This window comes from Ovis canadensis, chromosome 2 (assembly GCF_042477335.2).
Source record: "Ovis canadensis isolate MfBH-ARS-UI-01 breed Bighorn chromosome 2, ARS-UI_OviCan_v2, whole genome shotgun sequence".
Lineage (NCBI taxonomy): Eukaryota > Metazoa > Chordata > Mammalia > Artiodactyla > Bovidae > Ovis > Ovis canadensis.
The window spans coordinates 251,333,153-251,354,528 of NC_091246.1; the positions used below are offsets into that span (position 1 = coordinate 251,333,153).

The 21,376-nt window shown below is 54.4% G+C and overlaps 1 protein-coding gene and 1 long non-coding RNA gene across 3 annotated transcripts; one reads left to right on the forward strand and one right to left on the reverse strand.

Moving 5' to 3' along the window:
• The first annotated feature begins 1,470 nt into the window (after positions 1 to 1,470).
• Positions 1,471 to 15,251, forward strand: LOC138434424 (uncharacterized). 2 transcript variants are annotated; one of them, XR_011254779.1, is made up of 3 exons: positions 1,471 to 1,585; positions 12,654 to 12,873; positions 14,774 to 15,251. It is a non-coding gene; the product is annotated as an uncharacterized lncRNA (long non-coding RNA). The 2 variants fall into 2 exon arrangements; XR_011254780.1 differs by lacking the exon at positions 1,471 to 1,585 and adding an exon at positions 12,263 to 12,507.
• A 1,705-nt stretch (positions 15,252 to 16,956) lies between these two features.
• Positions 16,957 to 20,106, reverse strand: FAM43B (family with sequence similarity 43 member B). Its single transcript, XM_069575079.1, has one exon. The coding sequence runs from the start codon at positions 19,032 to 19,034 to the stop codon at positions 18,063 to 18,065; it is 972 nt and encodes a 323-aa protein (XP_069431180.1). The 5' UTR covers positions 19,035 to 20,106; the 3' UTR covers positions 16,957 to 18,062.
• Positions 20,107 to 21,376: the final 1,270 nt, after the last annotated feature.

Genomic DNA, 21,376 nt, shown 5'->3' on the forward strand with positions numbered 1-21,376 from the left:
TGCTTGGAATGGAACCCAAAGCCTTCCCCACGACTTGGGCAGTCCACTCTCTGGCCTCCTGCCCAGTGAATCTCTATCACAGGCTTGTTGCATCCAACACAAGAGCCATGCTCTCATCGTAAGACCTTTGCCCAGGTTGTTCTCTCTCCTCAGTGTCTCTTCCTGGGGGTCTTCAAACAGCATCTGCTTTGACAGCTTGTCCTGACTGCATCTCCCCTTCACTCTCTTGTTACCCTTCTTCCCTTCAGAGGGCCTATCGCTATCTGATAGTATCAGTTCTGAGTTGATTGTCCGTCTGTCTAGAATGACAGATGAATGTCTATCTTGCCTCCTGGGCACCCAGTGCCTGGTACACAGCAGAGGTTTTGAAAATATACCTGTGAAAGGAAGGAGGAAGCCCCCAAAGCAGCTGCACCTGTGCTCAGTCACTCATTTGCGTCCGACTCTTTGCAGCCCCATGGACTGTAGCCTGCCAGGCTCCTCTATCCATGGGATTATCCCAGTAAGGATACTCAAGGGGACTGCCTTTTCCTCCTCCAGGGGATCTTCTGGACCCAGGGGTCGAACCCACACGTCCGGTGGCTCCTGCATCGGCCGGTGGATTCTCTACCACTGAGCCACCTGGGCATCACCACCCCCTCCCGCCCAAAGTACAGGTCAGAGCAAACTCTGGAGCTCCAGAAAGGACCCCAGAGTCCATAATAGATTTGTCAGTCTTGGTTACTTAACCTTAGGTAACTGCCAGTTGGGGCCACCCAACCGAAATCCCTTTCTCTTCCCATTCAAGAGTGGTCAGGCTGACGTCCACCCAAGGCAGCCCTTAACCTCACCATCTGCCGCCACCACAGGCAGGTTTAAGGTGACCTCACAGAATTGTCCAGTGTCAGCACACTCTACGCTTAGGTAACTAGAAAGGCCAACAGAGAGGGTTCCACGAACCAAGAAACGTGGCTCCGTCATTTGACAATAACAAGGACTATATTTGACTGAGCTATCGTTTCATGCCAAACACGCTTTCACATGCTTCCCAGACATTTTCTCATTCAATCCTCAGAGACACAGTTTGAGGCTGTTGCATCAGTAGTTACCTATTGCCGTGTAACAATCCACCTTAACACGGAGTGGTTTAAGGGAACAACCATTTTATTTGCTCACAATTCTGCAGGCCAGCAATTTGGACTGGACTCGGCTGGACTGTCCATTTGCTGGTCTTGCCTGGGGTCACTCACGTGCAATCATCCAAGGGAACAAACAGGTTCAAGAGGATTACAGTGGCCTCGCTCACATGTCTAACTGCTGAACGGTCGACCGGGCCACGTGTCTCCAGCAGCCCAGCTTGGGCTTCTTTCAGGGGCTGGCAGAGTTCCAGGACACCAAGCCCCAAAGTGCAGCATTTTTCGAGCCTTTGCTTGAGTCACGTTTGCCATTGCCAGAGGAAGTCACACAGCCAAGCCCAGAGTCAAGGTGAGAGGGGACTTACGCAAGGAGAGAGAATTCATCAGAGGCCATTGCTGAACCATCCATCAGAGAGGTTAGCATGTTCTTATCCATGGCTTTCAGGTGAGGAGACCGAGGTTCAGAAAAGGTAAGAAACACGCTCCAGATCACACAGCTACAAAGAGGCAGAGTGGAACATATATCTCTGGCTCACAGGCCTCAGAGATTTTTTTTTTTTTTTTTTTGCAAAAGCCAGTTAAGTCCCCACCGTGAGGAACCAAGTTCCCACCAAGGAAAACGATGTTAAGTTCATCTTCACCAGGCTCCCAGATATTCTCCTTTTATTATCGTCAGTCAGAATCAAACCAGCTTAAGTTATTTAACCCCTGTTCCTCAGGCTGCTCAGCTTAAAATGGGTCTAGTAACAGAACTCCCTTTTCTTACTGTTTTGTTTATTTTCTGTTCTTGCCTTGCTAGAATGTCAGCCCCTTGAGGGGTGGGGTTCTGTTGTTGTTGTTTGATAGGTAAGAAGCAGATGTATTTAGAAAGAAACACACTTCTCAGATAGAGTTGGGCCATCTCAGAAAGTGAGAGAGGCCGGGGCGGGGGGGGGATCTTTGTCTGTGCTCTTCACTGCTCTAACCCCAGCGCCTAGAACAGTGCTTGGAATATTCAGTTCAGTTCAGTCACTTAGTCGTGTCTGACTCTTTGTGACCGCCATGGACTACAGCGTGCCAGGCCTCCCTGTCCATAACCAACTCCTGGAGTTTACCCAGGCTCACGTCCATTGAGTCGGTGATGCCATCCAACCATCTTATCCTCTGCTGTCCCCTTCTCCTCCTGCCTTCAATCCCTCCCAGCATCAGGGTCTTTTCCAGTGAGTCAGCTTTTCGAATCAGGTGGCCAAAGGATTGGAGTTTCAGCTCCAACATCAGTCCTTCCAATGAACACCCAGGACTGATCTCCTTTAGAATGGACTGGTTGGATCTCTTCGCAGTCCAAGGGACTCTCAAGAGTCTTCTCCAACATCACAGTTCAAAAGCATCAATTCTTTGGCAAATCAGCTTTCTTTATAGGTCAACTCTCACATCCATACATGACTACTGGAAAAACCATAGCCTTGACTAGATGGCAAATTAATGTCTCTGTTTTTTAATATGCTGTCTAGGTTGGTCATTGCTTTTCTTCCAAGGAGCAACCGTCTTTTAATTTTATGACTACAGTTACCATCTGCAGTGATTTTGGAGCCCAAGAAAATAAAGTCTGTCATTATTTCCACTGTTTCCCCATCTATTTGCCATGAAGTGATGGGACCAGATGCCATGATCTTCGTTTTCTGACTGTTGAGCTTTAAACCAACTTTTTCACTCTCCTCTTTCACTTTCATCAAGAGGATTTTCAGTTCCTCTTCACTTTCTGCCATAAGGGTGGTGTCATCTGCATATCTGAGGTTATTGGTACTTCTCCCAGCAATCTTGATTCCAGCTTGTGCTTCTTCCAGCCCAGCATTTCTCACGATGTACTCTGCATACAAGTTAAATAAGCAGGGTGACAATAGACAGCCTTGACATATTTTTCCTATTTGGAACCAGTCTGTTGTTCCATGTCCAGTTCTAACAGTTGTTTCCTTACCTGCATACAGATTTCTTAAAAGGCAGGTCAAGTGGTCTGGTATTCCCATCTCTTTCAGAATTTTCCACAGTTTGTGGTGATCCACACAGTCAAAGGCTTTGGCATAGTCAATAAGGCAGAAATAGATGTTTTTCTGGAAATCTCTTGCTTTTTTGATAATCCAGTGGATGTTGGCAATTGATCTCTGGTTCCTCCGTCTTTTCTAAAACCAGCTTGAACATCTGGAAGTTCGTGGTTCATGTATTGTTGAAGCCTGGCTTGGAGAATTTTGAGTATTACTTTGCTACTGTGTGAGATGAGTGCAGTTGCTCAGTAGTCTGAGCATTCTTTGGCACTGCCTTTCTTTGGGATTGGAATGAAAAACTGACTTTTTCCAGTCCTGTGGCCACTGCTGAGTTTTCCAGATTTGCTGGCAATACCTTAGGAAGCATCACTACACACAAAGCTAGTGAAGGTGATAGAATTTCAGTCGAGCTATTTCAAATCCTAAAAGATGATGCTGTGAAAGTGCTGCACTCAATATTCCTGGAATATAGTGCATGCTAAGTTGCTTCAGTCATGTCTGACTCTTTGTGACCCCATGTACTGTAGCCCACCAGGCTCTTCTGTCCATGGGGATTCTCTAATCAAGAATACTGGAGTGAGTTGCCATGGTCTCTTCCAGGGGATCTTCCTGGCCTGGGGATCGAACTGGCATCTCATATGTTTCCTACATCGGCAGGTGGGTTCTTGACCACTGGTGCCACCCAGGAAGCCCTGGAATATAGTAGCTTCCCAATAAATCTTTGTTGAGCAAATAAGTGGATGGATGGATGAATGGGGAATTCAAAGAAGGATAGGTAGGAGAATATGAGGAAAGAATAGAGCCACGGCTTTAAGAAAGCTTAAAAAAATAAGACCGAAAAGCCACTGTATTCGCTTCTCTGCCTGGAAGCTTTTGCAAACCGCCTCCTTGGTCTTTAAGCCCTGTGGAGAAGCCCCTCATGGAAAGGCTAAGCAGGTGAGGCAGGAGCTTGCCTCTCTTCCGGGATGCCCAGGTTTGTGGCTCTGCCCTCCTCGGTGCTCAGTGGCCTCTGTGTTCAGCTGGCAGATGGGGAAGCAGAAACAGGGCTTGCTCAGGGCAGGAATGGTAAAGAGGCTCTCACACCACTGGCTAGAACAGAGTCACATGGCTGCACCCAGCAGCAAGGGGAGCTGGGAAAGGTGTAGCCCCTTCCCTGCAGGGAGAGGTGACGGCTTTGGGGAGCATCTGGCCAGTCTGCCAGGACCATTTCCAGCCCAGAGAGTTTATAACCTTGGCATTTTCCATTTCACGGCACCCACTTTCCTTATACCACTCTGCTTTTTTTTTTTTTTTGTCCATACAAATGCCTCCTTCTAACAGAGGTTTATTCATTCCGGATGTTTCTTATTTCTTGTTGGCCTCTCCTCACTGGCACAGAGCTTTGGTGTTCTGTTCATCACTGTCTCCTCAGGATCCTGGACAGGGCCTGGCCTGCAGAAGGCACTTGACATTTATCAGAAGAACATGGAATGGTGTGGGTCCTTGGCTTGCAGCCTGATGGTGAGAGCACAGTCAGCCCTAGACCGACGGTCAGTTTCTCCTCTGCCTACTGGGAAGCCTGTGCTGGGGGTGGGGAATGGCCAGGCCTGGCTGGGAAAGGGCGCTGTGCGTGAACTTTGCCAGGGTCACGGCAGGTGACCTGTGCAGGCCAGCGGCCCTGTTCCCCGACACGGTCCACGCCCAGGATGCCAGACCCCTGAGTCCGTTCAGGCCAAGAGGCTCACTCCTCTGAAGAAGAGGCTGTGGCTGCTGAGTCACTTGTCATGCAGTCCTCATGCACAGGGCGGTCTGTACCAGTCGGTTTCCCCAGCCAGAACCTGATTTTTAGAAAATCAGTTTTCCCTATTTATTTATCTTTGGCTCCCTGGGTCTTGATTGCTGCACAGGCTTTTCTCTGGTCGCTGTGAGTGGGTTCGCTCTCGAGTTGCCATGCATGGGCTTCTCATTGTGGGGGATGCTCTTGCTGTGGAGCACAGGCTCCAGGCATGTGGGCTCAGGGCTTAGCTGAGATTCCCCTCGGCACATGGGATCTTCCCAGACCAAGGCGGATTGGACCCCTGTCTCCTGTATTTGGCAGGTGGATTCTTTACCACTGAGCCACCAGGGAAGGTTTGATTTTTTCTTAATTAAAAAAATGTATTTTACTTTAAATTCTAAATTTCTTTGACTGTGCTGCACGGCTTGTGGGATGTTAGGTCCCAGACCAGGGATTGAGCCTGCACCCTCTGCAGTGAAACTGCGGTGTCTTCACCATTGGACAGCCAGGGAATTCGCTAGAGCCTGATTTTTAAAAATGTAAACCACAAAAGGGAGCCCGGTTCTTCTTCTCCAATTATGAGGGACAAACATGTCCCTCTGGTGGTAACTTCAGAGCGCCTGGGCGATAGAGATGTCCAGCTTTGGGAGCCTTCCTGTGTCTCATTTTTGAGAGAAGGACACAAAGCCCAGAGAGGTGAAGAGACCTGGCCAAGGTTGCCCAGTGTTCTGGGGACTGAGGACTCCCAGAGGCCAAGGTGTCCGGGTCCCCCTTCTGACCTCCCACCTTCCCTGGGCACAACACCAGGAATGCCCATGAGCAGGAGAATGGGAAGCTGGGGCACAAAGAGACAAGAAGAGGTGGCTTGGGAAGAGGCCACTCTGAGCTCCAGCTGGAAGCACGTGGTGGGGTCAGCGACCAAGCAGAGAGGAGGGTAGAGGAAGCAGAGAGGGGCTCTGGTCCTGGCTTTGGAGGTGGAGAAGTCATCCAGATCTGTCACCTTTTAATCCTTGCAGGATTGAAGAGAGGCAATGCCAAAGAATGCTCAAACTACCGCACAATTGCACTCACCTCACACGCTAGTAAAGTCATGCTCAAAATTCTCCAAGCCAGGCTTCAACAATATGTGAACCATGAACTTTCAGATGTTCAAGCTGGTTTTAGAAAAGGCAAAGGAACCAGAGATCAAATTGCCAACATCCACTGGGTCATCGAAAAAGCAAGAGATTTCCAGAAAAACATCTATTTCTGCTTTATTGACTATGCCAAAGCCTTTGACTGTGTGGATCACCACAAACTGTGGAAAATTCTAAAAGAGATGGGAATACCAGACCACTTGACCTTCCTCTTGGGAAATTTGTATGCAGGTCAGGAAACAACTGTTAGAACTGGACGTGGAACAACAGACTGGTTCCAAATAGGAAAAGGAGTATGTCAAGGCTGTCTATTGTCACCCTGCTTATTTAGCTTGTATGTAGAGTACATCACGAGAAATGCTGGGCTGGAAGAAGCACAAGCTGGAATCAAGATTGCTGGGAAAAATATCAATAACCTCAGATATGCAGATGACACTACCTTTATGGCAGAAAGCAAAGAAGAACTAAAGAGCTTCTTGATGAAAGTGAAAGAGGAGAGTGAAAAAGTTGGCTTAAAGCTCAACATTCAGAAAACGAAGATCATGGCATCCGGTCCCATCACTTCCTGGCAAATAGTTGGGGAAACAGTGGAAACAGTGACAGGCTTTATTTTGGGGGCTCCAAAATCACTGCAGATGGTGACTGCAGCCATGAGGTTGAAAGACACTTACTCCTTGGAAGAAAAGTTATGACCAACCTAGACAGCATATTAAAAAGCAGAGATGTTACTTTGCCAACAAAAGTCCATCTATGGTTTTTCCAGTAGTCATGTATGGATGTGAGAGTTGGACTGTAAAGAAAGATGAGCTTTGAAGAATTGATGCTTTTGAACTGTGATGTTGGAGAAGACTCTTGAGAGTCCCTTGGACTGTAAGGAGATCCAACCAGTCCATTCTAAAGGAGATCAGTCTTTGGGGTTCATTGGAAGGACTGATGTTGAAGCTGAAACTCCAATCCTTTGGCCACCTGATTCGAAAAGCGGACTTATTGAAAAAGACCCTGATGCTGGAAGGGATTGAAGGCGGGAGAAGGGGACGATAGAGGATGGGGTGGTTGGATGGCATCACTGACTCAATGGAGATAAGTTTGAGCAAGCTCCAGGAGTTGGTGATGGGAGGCCTGAAGTGCTACAGTCCCTGGGGTTGCAAAGAGCTCGAAACGACTGAGGGACTGAACTGAATCCTTGTAGGATCTCTGTGCCCTTCCTCACAGAAGCTGGCAGCCAGCACTCTCTCCAGAAGCCAAGGCCAGTAGCCTCTGCAGCCCCAATGTAGCCCAGACACCTCTGGGTACAGTGGGAGCATCCTGGACAAGCAGCCAGGAGACTTGGGCTCTGTCAATTCAAATTGTTACTATCACCAGTCACGTGCCAGGCATTGTCCTCTGCAGGCAAGTTCTCTGCCTCATGGGGCTTCTCTTCTAATATAAGAGACTGTTAATGAGCAGACAAATACTCACACGCCCAAGGTCTTTACAGATGATGACAGCAAGCAGGATAATGGGATACACAATGGCTGAACAGCTTGGTTAGTTGTGGGGAGGATGGAAACAAGGAGGGCCTCTCTGAAGAGGGGACTGTGGAGCTGAGATCTGTGTGTGAGAAGGCAGCAGTCAAGCAAAAATCTGAGGGAAATGTGGTCCCTCCCTGGGCAGTGGCAAGTGCAAAGGCCCTGAGGCAGAAATGAGCTTGTGTTTGGGCAAATTTGCCTGGAGAGAAGGGCAAGAGGCAGAGTATAAAAAGAGGCCCTGTCACTTTGTCATTATCTCTAAGGGATTTGAGTACGTCTTATCTCCTTATTCAACCCCTAAATTTTAGGCATCTGTAACTTTGTGGTTCCGTGGTAAAGAATCCGCCTGCCAATTCAGGAGATGCGAGTTTGATCCTTGGGATGGGAAGATCCCCTGGAGAAGGAAATGGAACCCACTTCAGTATTCTTGCCTGGGAAATCCCATGGAGAGATGGCCTGGTGGGCTACAGTTCATAGGGGTCACAAAGAGTAGGACACAACTTAGAGTGTCCACCAACAAGCTAAAACAAACCTTTCTTGGCCCTATTTCAAATTTTTATTTTAATGGCTTTTGTACAGAAGTCAGGATATTATTAGTCTGGGAGTCAGAAGACCTAAATTGTGGCCTCAGATTTTTCAGTAGTGAGCGGTGTGACTTTGGACAAATCCCCTTTCTCATCTTTAAACCAGGAGATTGGACCACAAGCTCTAAAGGCCTTTCTGGCTGAGGGAGCCCAGCTCCGGGAATTCATGTTAACTCTTCTTGATCCTGTTTTCAGCCCACGTATGGATCTTCTCAGCACACATCTGCTCCTTCATCCAGGATCTGCACACAGCAGACATATATTAGATGTTTCTGAAAACAGGAGACAACTTGCACAGACGTTAGCAGGGGGTGCTCAGATACATCGTGCAGCTTTTAAAAGACGAATGAGTTAAGCCCGCCACTGATCTGGAGGGAGGCTCGTGATGTAACTGATAAAGCTAGCTGCAGGATGTGTTAGAGAAAGGCTCTGTTTTTGTGAAAACCAAACAACAAAGATCTCTGTATGGTCATATGTGGGTTTGTTTGTGCTCACAAGTGAGGAGAGAGGTGGGAGAGAAAAAGCTGCAGTCTGTAACATCAGTTATCTAGTGTGTGTGTGTGCACATTTTCCTTAAAGACCGCAGCACACCTCTCAGGACCCAGCCCACCATCTGAGCCTGTGTATCACTGAGATTCTGGCAGAGGGGTGCTGTGATGTCAATCTCTGAGCTTATGTCCTTTGGAGACTGAGGCAGGTAGGGAGGGACAGGCCTGGGCGGTATCCACTTGGACCTTGGAATGTCCCTCTCCTCTCCTGGCATCTGGGCCTCTATTTCAAAGGCTGCTGATCACTCATAATCTGAAGCTGGTTTTGGTGCCCGGAGATGCGCGGGAGCTGCCCAGGGCCTGTGGGATCTGAGACCACAGGTGTGACGACGCCACGAGAATCGGATGCCTCCAGCCCGCTCTTTCCTGCTCCTTCCTGCCCCTGCTTTAGGGCTTCAGAGGCAGCTTGGGCTGTAAGGGTCTTCTGGGGCCTCCCCGGCCACCCCTCTGGTTGCAGACTGATTGAAACCAGCCTTCCCGCAAGGCTGCCCTGCGGGGAGATGTGTGTGTAGCTTATTGTCTGGGCTCCAGAAGCCACTTCCGTGTCATGTCACTCTCTCCTTCAGGGAACCCCTGCAGATGTCTACTTTAAATCTCCTTTGCTGCGGTCTGTGTCCACCTTCTTGGCTGTGGGCTTCTCTCCCCACATAGGAGCCCTTCAGCCTGGATGTTGCGGAGTGGCCTCCCTCCAACTTGCTCGTCCTGGCGTCAGGAAGGAAGCACCCTGCCGCTTGTGGAGCACTTGACGCTTTTCAAAGCCGTCTCACGCCGTATCCCACTCGAACAGCCCCTTGCAATAGTCCTCTGCGGCAGGATCGGCTGGGAGTATTGCCTCTGTGCTACACAGGAAATGGGGGTGCAGAGCAGTCAAGTGACTTGTCTGTGTCCCACAATGAGTAATAGGTGTTTCCAGGCCTTTGACTGCAAAGATCAACCTGTTGAGACCTTGCGCTATTGTCAGAGATGTCCCCTCCCCGGAGGTCCAGTGGTTAAGGCTCCAAGCTTTCACTGCAGGGAATGCAGGTTTGATTCCTCATAGGGCGACGAAGATCTCACAATCTCACAAACCGCACAGTGTGGCCAAAAAAATAGGAAAGGAACCTCTACCATGGAAGGTCCCCTGGGAGACTGGCTTAATCAGCCACGCTTACATCTGATGAGCTGACTCCTCAGTCTCAAGAGAGCGGCCCAGGGTTTATTCGAGATCTGGGGTGACCGTTCTGGGCTGGAGCGATCAGCCTCGAGCTCTAGTGTCTGAAAGAAGGCCGAGACTAGTGAGACTGAGTGCAGTGGCACGTGGGGTCAGGGTCAGACACATGCTGATCGGTGGCGTGGAGGGGTAGGCGCTGCGAGCAGGGAAGGAGGCTGCTCCGGGGAGAGGGGCCTGGGAAGGTGCGCACAGGGCAGTCCGGGTGGACGACCCAGTGACCTGAGAAGGAAAGAGCCAGGAACGTTTGGATCCGGTGAGCCGGCTGGATGTCGCACAGTTGGGCATCACGACAGACCCTGCAGCTCTTCCACAGTCCCCCGTTTCCAGAGCTGCTGAGCTGATGAGAACAGAGAACAGCTGTCAGGGCCAGAGCCATCTTAGATGCAACAGGCGAAGGCCCAGCTCCCACTGGCTTAGGCAAAAAGTAGACCTCATTGGCTCCAGGCTCGTTGGGAAAGACCCTGATGCTGGGGAAGACTGAAGGCTAACGGAGAAGGGGGCGACGGAGGGATGAGGTGGCTTGATAGCATCACTGACTCAATGGACATGAATCTGAGCACACTCCCCGAGACAGTGAAAGACAGGGGAACCGGGAGTGCTGTAGCCCACGGGGTCGCAAAGACTCGGACATGACTTGGTGACTGAATAACATCGACAACAATTGGCTCAAGGCACTGAAACTCCAGAGGCAGACCTGGGCAGGCCTGGTGAGATCCAGGGCCTCAAACAAATGCCATGGGGCTTGTGGCCCACTCTGCTTTTCCCTGCTGGCCTCTCTGCCTCTCTCTCTCTCCTCATGGTGGCAAGATAGCTGCCAGCACCACCAGACATTTCTCCCTACCTCTCAGCAACTCCAGCAGAAAGTAAGCATTTCTCTTCCCATGAGTTTCCAACGGAAGTCCCAGGATGAAGTTCTAGCGGCTCTGACCAGTCATATGCTCTTCCCAGAACCGATCTCTGGGGCTAAGGGTATGGGACATTCTGATGGGTCAGGCCTGATCACACGCCCTTCTCTGAAGCCCATATGTGTGAAGTCAAACTCCACCTGAATCCCAGGGACCAAAAGCAGAGAATGATGGTTTTACCAGGAGCATCCCGGGAGTGGGTCTCAAGAGTGCGTTAGCCCAGGTAAGCCACTTGCTGCAATAAACACCCCAACATGTCAGCAGCCAACACAATACAACTTCATTTCTTGCTCCCATTGGTGTCAGGGCTGGGGCTCTACTTTTTATGCTCATCCAGGGATCCAGGCTGGTGGAGGCTCTCTCATCTTCAACACTTAGTTTCCAAGGACAGCCTGGGTTGATGATATCCAATAGGTTGGCGGGAGAATAAAGCAAAGGTTACATTTTGTTTGATCCAGGCCCCGGGAGAGGTGTTCATCTATTGTACTTGCCACAGCTTAGTCACATTACCTGGCACGTCTCAGTGCCAGGGAGAGAGGGGAGGCAGTCTGTACCTTAAAAGAGGGGTGAGTGAATCCTGGGCAGGCAAAAACAAGACCCACCTGTGCTTTCTAGCTCAGTCCAAGTCCTTCAGCCTTTGTCCCCGGCATGAAGCCGGACCGGCCCGATCTTCCCAGCTGAGGTCTCCTTTGTGATGGCTGGATCCACCTGCCCCCTTCGTCCCTCGCATACCCAACCTCCTTTGCGCTCTTAAATTGAGTGGCGAGGAGGCTTTTTTATCCCGGATCAGCTGCCAAGCCCATAGATTCTCTGCGGACAGGCAGGCAGTAGAACAAAGGGACAGAGAGAACGGTTTTGATTCAGAGACTCCTCAGATTCATGTGTCAACCCCTCAGTCCTTGTTAGCTACCCGAAATAGCACCCCACTCCAGTACTCTTGCCTGGAAAACCCCATGGACAGAGGAGCCTGGCAGGCTACAGACCACGGGGTCGCAAAGAGTCGGACACGACTTCACTTTCACTTTCACTGGTCGCTAAGCCAGCAGCACCTTCCTCTGCTCCACGCTTGCAGGCGTCCTAAGTCACTTCAGTCGTGTCGGACTCTGTGACCCCATGGACTGTATAGCCTGCCAGGCTCCTCTGTCCATGGGATTCTGCAGACAAGAATACTGGAGTGGGTTGCTGTGCCTTCCTCCAGGGGATCTTTCTGACCCAGGGCTCAAACCCGTGTCTCTTATGCCTCCTGCATTGGGAGGTGGGCTCTTTACCACTAGCTGCCACCTGCGAAGCCCTCCTCTGCCCCACAGCCCATAGCTAAGGGCAGATAGGAGCTGGAGGGAAGTTGACCCATCACCACAAAGGCCTGGCATCCCAGCTTTCTGAAGAGCTTAACTGGGAAGGCTATGTGCCAGCACCGCTGTTGGCAGCAGCTAATCATTCATTCATTCATTCTTTGACCTCTGACGTGCTCTCTGTGCGCCTGGCATTGGGCCGGGTGCTCAGGCGAGAAGGAGATGCAGAAGCATAAGATAGCAGACCTAGTCCAGTGTTAAGGCAGTCACGCTCGTGCGGCTGAACAACTGCAGATGGAAGCTAAGACAGGCTGAAGCTGGATCTTCTGCCTTGATATAGAAATGATGCCACCCCAGGGCACGGACAAGCGGCACATTCAGGGCTTCAGGGACCTGATCTCCTCATCCCAGGGCTGTCAGTGAGGAGGGCGCCAGGTAAAAATGACAATCGTCAGCGCAAGAGCGGCAGTTACAACCCATTGTGTGCATTGGGCTCTGTGCTAAATTATTCAAACGTGCAAAGCTTTCATTCTCCCAACAACTGTCTAAAATCTCGAACTCACCCACCCCTGTTTTTACAGATGGAAAATCAAGGCGCCGAAAGCTTTCAGAAACCTGCTCCAAGTTATAAAGCCATCATCAAGTGGCAGCTCTGGGACTGGCAGTCAGGTCCATCCTGTGCCCAAGCCCGGTCTGACCGCCTGTGTTAAATCAGAGACGGCATCTGTCTGGATCATCTTCCGGCTGCCCAGACTGCGAACCCGGAGGGTGGCTGGTGTCTGCCAGGAGCTGCTCTGTATTGTGAGTGGCAGCCCTCTGCCGGGGCTGGACTAGATCCAAGAGCGAGAAGGCCCCAACCTGGGGCTTTGGAGCTCAGAGCGGACCCCAGGGACAAGGGCTGCAGTCTCTTCCACGGGCCTCATCTCTTGGGCCACGGTTTTCCTCCCCAAGAATAGCCATCCCTCTGAGCAGGGCATCTGAGGATAGCTCCCCTTCAGCCTCCCCAGGCAGAAGCCTGGCAGAAGGAGCGCTCCTCCACCCACTCGGTCTTCTATTCCGTGATGGCTCTTCCATCTGGCTCATTCATTCTCGCATTCATTCAACAAGTTAATATTGAGCCTCACTCTCTGCTCGGCGGTGGTCAAGGTACTGAAGGTGGTACAAGGTTCAGTTCAGTCGCTCAGTCGTGTCCGACTCTTTGTGACCCCACGGACTGTAGCACAGCAGGCCTCCCTGTCCGTCACCAACCCCCAGAGCTTACCCAAACTCATGTCCATTGACTTGGTGATGCCATCCAACCATCTCATCCTCTGTTGTCCCCTTCTCCTCCTGCCTTCAATCCCTCCCAGCATCAGGGTCTTTTCCAATGAGTCAGCTCTTCGAATCAGGTGGCCAAAGGATTGGAATTTCAGCTTCAGCATCAGTCCTTCCAATGAACACCCAGGACTGATTTCCTTCAGAATGGACTGGTTGGATCTCCTTGCAGTCCAAGGGACTCTCAAGAGTCTTCTCCAACACCACAGTTCTAAAGCATCAATTCTTCAGCACTCAACTTTCTTTACAGTCCAACTCTCACATCCATACATGACCACTGGAAAAACCATAGCCTTGACCAGATGGACCTTTGTTGGCAAAGCAATGTCTGCTTTTCAATATGCTGTCTGGGTTGGTCATAACTTTCCTGCCAAGGAGTACTGAAGGGGCGGGGAAACGAATACGAATCTAGGAAGCAGTATGAGAGGTGAGACGCTTCCGTACAAACAGGAATCCGAGGCGTCACCTGATGAGGGCCACGAGCGCAGCGCAGGCCCCGTTCTGTGCGGCCGAGAGGAGAGGTGGCCGTGGCTCTGGCAGGAGCAGAGGAGGGGTGTGCATTAGGGAAAGTTCCGAGGAGGTAGGATTGAGCCTGTGAGAGGGTAGGGCTGAACACGTGCGGGCAAAGGAAAGGACATTCGAGGTGGTGAGGATGGCAGGGCCCGGGCCTGGACGTGGGTGCACACGGTGAGGTCTGGGGACCTGGGAGCATGTCTGTGTAAGAAGGGGAGGAGCAGGAGTCAGGATGGCACGGGTGGCTGGAGCTGTGAGCTGTGGCCCAGTCACGCCAGTCACGGCCCAGCCCCTCCCGAGTGGGGTCAGGAGAGCAGGAGGTAAGGCCCCAGAGGTCCCGGGAAGAGGCTGGGCCCCGTGGGACATGCTGCCTGAGTTGTCCCTGACTGCGTGTTGTTTCTGGAAAGCCCTCTATTGCCACATTCACATCCCAGCATTGCTTCTCAGGCCCAGGTGGTTAGGACTCCATGGTTCCAATGCAGCGGACACAGGTTCCATCCCTGGTTGAGGAACTAAGATCCCACATGCTGCATGGTATGGCCAACCTCCACCCCCTCCCCCCAAAAAAGACCTCAGAAGAAAAATCTGTAGGGTTCCATGAACTTGGGCAAACTCTGGGAGATGGCAAGAGACAGGGAAGCCTGATGTGCTACAGTCCACGGGGCAGCAAAGAGTTGGACGTGATGTGGCGACGTAGGCTCCCATTATTCAACTGGAACCCCATAAACCCCAAAGGGAAAACAGAGAAGACGTTCCAGTTACAGCAGGTTGGGGTGCCCTCCCCATTCCATCTCCCCATCACTCCCCACAGCAGCTCCTGGGGCACATCTGGGAAACCCAAAACTCAGAGAACACTCCCATTTTTATTTTACAGGTGGGGGACAGGATGCCGGAATCGAGACATGGGGGCGCTGGATGGCTTGCTCAGCGGTTCAGGGATCTTCTTGAGCTTGCATCTAAGCCCACGGGATAAAGGCAAAGTCAGTGCAGAGAAGGAGGGGGTGTTTCCTAGGCTGGATCTCCCTTCCTTGGGAGCAATAGGGCCTGGGGCCTGGGGGGCTAGAGCTGCCCCCAACACCCCCTCTGTGGCCTGGTGGCCGCTGGCACTGTACTGGCCAGCCTCTGGCTTATCTCATCCTCGACTGGGAGAGGGAAGGTGGGCCAGAGCCTTCCTCCATCACACATACTGGGAGTGGAGGTGTGGGAGTTCCCTAGTGGCCTAGTGGTCAGGATTCCGTGCTTTCACTGCCTTGGCCTGGGTTCAATCCCTGGTTGTGGGGAGCTGAGAAGTCACAAGCCATGCAGTGTGGCAAAGAGAGAGAGAGAAATAAAAACAACTTATAATCACCATCGCCAGGGGTGAGTGGAGTAGGGGTCGGGACGGGACTAAAAATCCTAACCTAAACAGAAGAATCCTATGGGTGAAATAGGAAAAGATCCTAATGCTGGGAAAGGTTAAGGGCAGGAGAAGGGGCGGCAGGGAATGAGATGGTTGGATGGCATCACCCACTCAACAGACACAAGGTGGAGCAGACTCCGGGAGACGGTGAAGGACAGGGAGGCCTGGCGTGCCAGGGGGCCTTGGGGTCTCAGAGACTCAGATACGACTTAGCGACTGAACAGCAGGAAACCGGTAAAATGGTGCTTCTTCACATGGGCCTTGTCTTATTTGCCAAAGCTTTTCTACAGACGTGATTCTGTTTCATTCTTACAATCAGACTGTGAAGTAGGAATCAGCCCCCTCCCACTTTACCATCGATAAAGGCGGGGCCCAGAGAGGCTGAATGAGTTACCCAGCATCACACAGCTGGAAGGAGGCAGAGACAGTCCTTTCAGTCTGGTCCTGTAACTCCAGATCTAGAGAACAGAGCGTGAACGAGGGAAGGAGGGCAGTCGTGTGTGTGTGTGTGTGTGTGTGTGTGTGTGTGTGTGTGTCTATTGGGAGGCTGCCAGAGACAAAAGGAGGAGCAGAGGCTAAGGTTGGGAGTCTGCTTGTGAATTATTACATTGCAACTGTTCCTTTAATTATGTGCATCTCATTTGAGAATGTATGAGCCACGGGGGAGGGACTCAGGGACCGCTAGGACCTAGCTCAGTGTCTGTCCCAAGGCAGGCGCTCAGTAAATTTCTGCTGCACACATCTGATTAAAGAGGGTGTGCTTGTGACCTTGTTTCTGGGTGAGAGTGCCTCCAACACCAGAGGCTGCCTTGCAGCCCCTCCTCCACTCCCCTGTCTTTCCTTTTTCCCCTTATGGGGAGAAACCCCAGCAAATCCTCGGCTGCGGATAAGAGGGAAGCAATGAACACGTAGTGAGTGGCAGCGGGCCCCTGTCACTCCCCAAACGTGTTATGAAGTCAAGCCCAGCTTGCCCCTTCAAAGTCCCTTGACCCTGCCTGCATCCCGCCAGGCTGAAGTGACAGGGGTGCCCTCTGTTCCAGCAGCAGCGGGACACAGAACTGTCCTGATGGTGGGTGACTGCAGAGGCCGCTTGTCTCGGCTCTGGACAACCCTGGGATCAGTGCCCAGCTCAGCACAGAAATAAAGAAGATATCCGAGCTCAGGACTCAGGCTGTCCTAAAGGTCTGGCTAGACCTCTTCAGCTCCTCTGAAAGCAAACTGAATTGTTCACCCCTCTCTTTTACATCCCCAAGGAGACCCAGCAAATACCATTTGCCTAGACACACACCCACACGAATCTTCTCAAAGGTACACAGCTCATGAGAAGGCCCTGGCCCCCTGCCCCATCCCTGCCCAAATGCTCCAGACACTTGCGTTTGGTGCCCAGGCAGACAGACATTCCGGGAGGCCGAGACAGACAGCTGACACCCCTCCCAGGCTTAGCCCATGTGATTTGCAGGCAAGGCACCTGCTACTGTCTCCTCTCCTGACATGCAGGGAACAGCGTCCTGGCAGCAACTCCCTCGTCCCCCCCAGCCCCGAGAGTTGGCCCCAGCTGCTACAGGGAATGCTTCCTGGGACCTCTCCTGCCCTTCAAGAGCCTGATGATCATCTTTTCACTGTCCACAGGCCTGGCATCAAGCACAACACAAGAGTGGTGACAGGCTGAAAAAGCAGGAATGGTTTATTTACAGTGATCATTTGGTGACACATAGATCTTTGGGCTTTTAGTGACCTTGTTAAAAGACACGTGGGCAGGGGCCCGCTCCCCTGGTGGGGTCACCACACTCTCTGGCCTCATCTTCCTGTGAGAACCTGGGTGCTGTCAGGACCCTCCGGCTCTGACAAGCCTTGGCTTGGGGACATCTCTCCCCTGTCCATTTGCTGGGTGGTCAGTGCCTCAAACACCTGCCAGAAGCGCTCTTACCTCCGTTGGAGGCCACCTCTTGGTCCTAGCTGTGGGGCACCAAGCAGGGACTCACATTTGTATGCAGAAAGACAGAGTGGGTGAGGAGTCCTGCGGGTGCCAGGACACAGGCTTGGGCAGCGGCCTTGTGCAGAGAGCTGTTCCCCGGGCCGTATGTTGTTGGGGGTGGTAGGAACATCCCTGTTTTCTCCACAGGCAGAGCAGCGAAGTCCCAGAAGTCCTCCAAGGGGTGGAGAGGCCAGGCGTAGAGGCCGGGCACTCTTCCTTATGTGGATTGGCAGTAGACTCAGATGCCACTTGGGGCCTGGCCTCAGCTCTCCGGGGCCACTATTCTTCCCGGTGTAAGAATGCCTGCCCAGGGCTGGTCTCCCCAGGAAGGCAAGCCTGGCTACAGGCAGACCCACTGTCTCCCCCAGGGGCCAAGATCCAAGGCCACCCTCCTGGTTTTCTGGGAGAGTCTCCTCCCCAAGCCCCCTTCTCTAGAGAGGATGTTTGGGGAGGGAGGGCGTGGCCTATGGGCAAAGCAACTTGGTGTTAAGCATCAGGGGCAATTCCACAGTGGAGGGCACCGACAGGCTCCGGGGGTGGGGGTCGAACACGGAATACTGCTGCTCCCCCAGCTCGCCGCCTCGCATACTCAAGGGCATGTCAGGCGTCACCCTGAGCCAGGAAGAGGCGCGGGGCGGACAGCCACAGAGACCACGAGGGAGGCAAGGGCAGGGTGAGGGGACCACGGGGGAGCCCTAGCGGGCAGGGCCGAGGCCGGAGGCTCTACGTCAGGCCGGCCGGGTCTGGGGCCTAGGCCTGTCCATTCCCCCCGCGCCCCCGCCTCGGCTCTCAGCGCGCCTGGCCCGCTCGCTCCCGGGGGCCGGCCTTCCAGCGGCGGGGCTGCGAGGGCGGCGGAGGCGCCGGGGCGGCCCGCAGGCTGCACGTCCTCAGCTCGCGGGCCAGGCTGAGCACCTCCGGCCGCTCGCGCGGCCCCGCGTCCTCGTCCTGGTCCTCGTCCTCCTCCTGGATGCTGCTGAGGCGCGGCGCTCCGCGGCCGCGCTCGGCGGCTGGGGGCGGCCGGTAGGCGCACTTGGCGTTGAGGAGCCGGCGCAGCGGGGCGCGGGGCAGCGAGGCGGCGGGGGCGCCCCCTGCGCGGAGATGCTGCTGGCGCACGTGGCGCGCGTCGCTCTGGCGCTGCAGGCGCTTGAAGTCGCTGAAGGCCGCCAGCGCGGTCTGGCGGAGCAGGCGGGCCAGGGCGCGCGCCTTGTGCGCCCGCGCCAGCAGCACGGCGTGGCAGCGCAGCACCACGGCCTTGTGGCGCGCCTGGTGGCGGTAGACCCAGGCGAAGACGCGCGGGTGGCGCGCGTCCGCCGCGCAGTAGGTGATGCGCGGCAGCAGGTAGGCGTGCGCCGGCCGGCGGCCCCCGGGGCCCCCTGAGCTGCTGCGCTCGCACGGCTGCATGCGGAGGCCGTGCGGCCCCAGCGTCAGCTTCATCTTGGTGCCCCCGCCCGGCCCGCAGCGCGCCCAGATCTTGCCCACGGCGTCGTCGGTGCAGCCGTCGCCCTTGGCGTGCAGGGTGACGGCGTTGCCCAGGTACCACACGGTGTAGGTCGGGTCCTCTTTGTTGAGCTCCACTTTCTGGCGCCGGCTGCGGAACACGCGGCCCAGGCGCTCCAGCGGCCAGTCGGGCAGCAGGTCCGGGCAGGAGCGCAGGAAGCTGGAGAGCAGCGACGTGTAGGCGAGCCCCGGGCTCAGGCTCTTGGCCTTGCGCTTGGCGTCGTCCTCCACCAGCACGAATTTGTTACGCCTCCAGGGCAGCATCGCGGCGGCGGCGGCGGCCCGCGGGGCTGGGGGCGCCGGGAGCTCGCGGGCGGCCGGCCCAGCGGCCGGGGGAGGGGAGCGCGCCCAGAAGCCCGCGGCCCAGGGCGTTCGAGAAGCTGGGCGGCGCCGGGGACAATCGGTGCCCGCAGATTCCCCAGTGCCAGGCAGGGCTAGCTGGCTTCAAAGATGCCCGGTGCCCAGCCGGGCTGGCAGCCGAGATGCCCGGGCGACGGCCCCGAGCCTCCGGGAACAGCTTCCCCCGGGAGTCGCTCCAGCCGTCCGGGAAGCCAGGAGGAGCAGGGGCTGGGCGGGGTGGAGACGCGCCCCCTCCAGATCCGAATAGGGGGGCACCCCGCGGTCCCTGCCGCCCAAACTGCGGCGGCAGGGAGGTCGCCGGAGCCGGGGCTGGAGGCTGGCTGCTCGGAGGGGTAGACCGAGAGCCGCGACTGCGGTGGGGACTCCTCCAGGCGTCGCGGCTCCACCTCCCCCGGCTGCCTACATCACCGGGCGGGACCGCTAGCTCTCTCGTCCCCTCCTCTGTCTCCTCCCCCCGCGCCGGCTAGCGGGGCTCTTCGCCCGAGACCCAGCACAGGCGCGGTGGATCGGGTTTAATCATTATTGTCGGAGATCAAGGAGCAGGAAGCTCTTGAAATCGACCCAAGGGCTTTGCCAGTGCAAGTTTCTCAGGCCGCCCTGGTGGTCTCTCAGCCCCTCCGGGAGGGTTCGGTACCTCCCTCCGCTTTCTTGGATGCCCCCTGCCCCTCACCCTCAGCTCCTGCCTCCCCGCATCTCTGAGCGCGAGTTCGGGTGGGTTCCTCCCGGGGCCGGCCTGGCTCCCTTCGCCTCCTATCTGCAGAGCAGAAAGCCAGCCGAGGTGGCCGAGCAGTGCAGTGGAAAAGTACTGTCTCTCGGTGAAGCTTTCTCTCCCGGGTTCCTCCAAGGTCGTGGGCCAGCCCGGCGCGCCGGAGCTGGAAGACCAGTCCCCCCGCTGCAGCGGCTGGTAGTGGCCCTCGCCTGGACTAAGGCCGGAGGGTACGCTCTGCGGGTAGGGAACCTTCCAGAGCCGGCCGGGGTCTGTGGGGGAATTCCAGATTAAAAGCTCCTTTCGCCAAAGGGCAGCCTCTGGACCCTCCCAGGATTAAACAGATTACACTGCGGTTTGTGACACCTCTCCTGCTCCCCACCACCTGGGCGGGGCGGCGAGGTTGTGGGGGGAGGAGCGGTGGGTGGGTGGGCGCTGCATTCATGACCTCTTTATTTTAGGATAGCCTAGCCTCAGCTAAGCGGTTTGCCCAAGGTCACAGGGCTGATAGGAGGTGGAACTAGAGTTCCACTCAGGCTTGAGTGACCCGTGTGGGGGCCCTCACTCTTCTGTGAGTTCATCATATACTGGGTATGGATGGGGGATGTTCTATCCTGCCCTGAGACCCTCCAGTGGGGGCTCTTACTAAGGAGGGGGTTCTCCTGCACTGGGAAAGAGGCAGTGGTCCCTGGGCGTGGGGCCACATCTCCCCTCTTCCAGGATTTGTTAAACCACAACAAATTCCCTAGAACCCCAGGACTGCTCCGATGGGGGTCCAGGAGTCTCCCACAGAGCCCACCCCCAAGCCCTTTCTGTGGTTTTTAGAACAGGTCATTTGGGGAATCTTCCAGGCCAGGAATGAGCCCAGAGCTTTGGGCTAGGCCCGGTCACACCAGGTGACCTCCCAGAGTGGGGACATTGGGAAGATGATATGTCCCACAGCCTGGCAACATACATCCGGGGCCAGCCGGCTGGGCTCAGCATCCATGGGGGGAATACAAGCGTACCCGCCACCCCCGACACAAGACTGGTTCACCAAATGCTCCTCACATACAGGATGTGCAAATAAAGAACAGGAAATTACTTGGAATTGCAGCATCTTAGCTTTGGAGGGGGCCTCAGAGATGGGCTGGTCTCCTGCAGCCTCGTTTTATTTTCAACTTGGAAATGTCTTTATTCTTTGTTGCTCATTATAAAAGTAGTGTGTGCTTGTGGTTAAAAAAAAAAAAATCACTGAAGAAGGACATGGGAGCCTCCTACTGTCCCCCTCTGTCCTTTCTTCGTGAGAGAACAGGCTCTGGGAGACAGGAGGAGCCACCCCGTTAACCTCGCTGCCAGTGGGGTCCTCCTCCCCACGAGCATTATGAGGCAGGTGGGAGCAGCTGGCAGCAAAGTCTCCACTTGTGCGGGGAGGCTGGTGACTCCACAGGCTTTGGGGAAGGCAGAGCCTCCTGGGGTGGCTGGAGTTCCCCTATCGTGACACGGGAAGCCCAGTTCAGTTTAGGTCTCTGCTAACCAACCATTGCTTTAACGTCGAGTG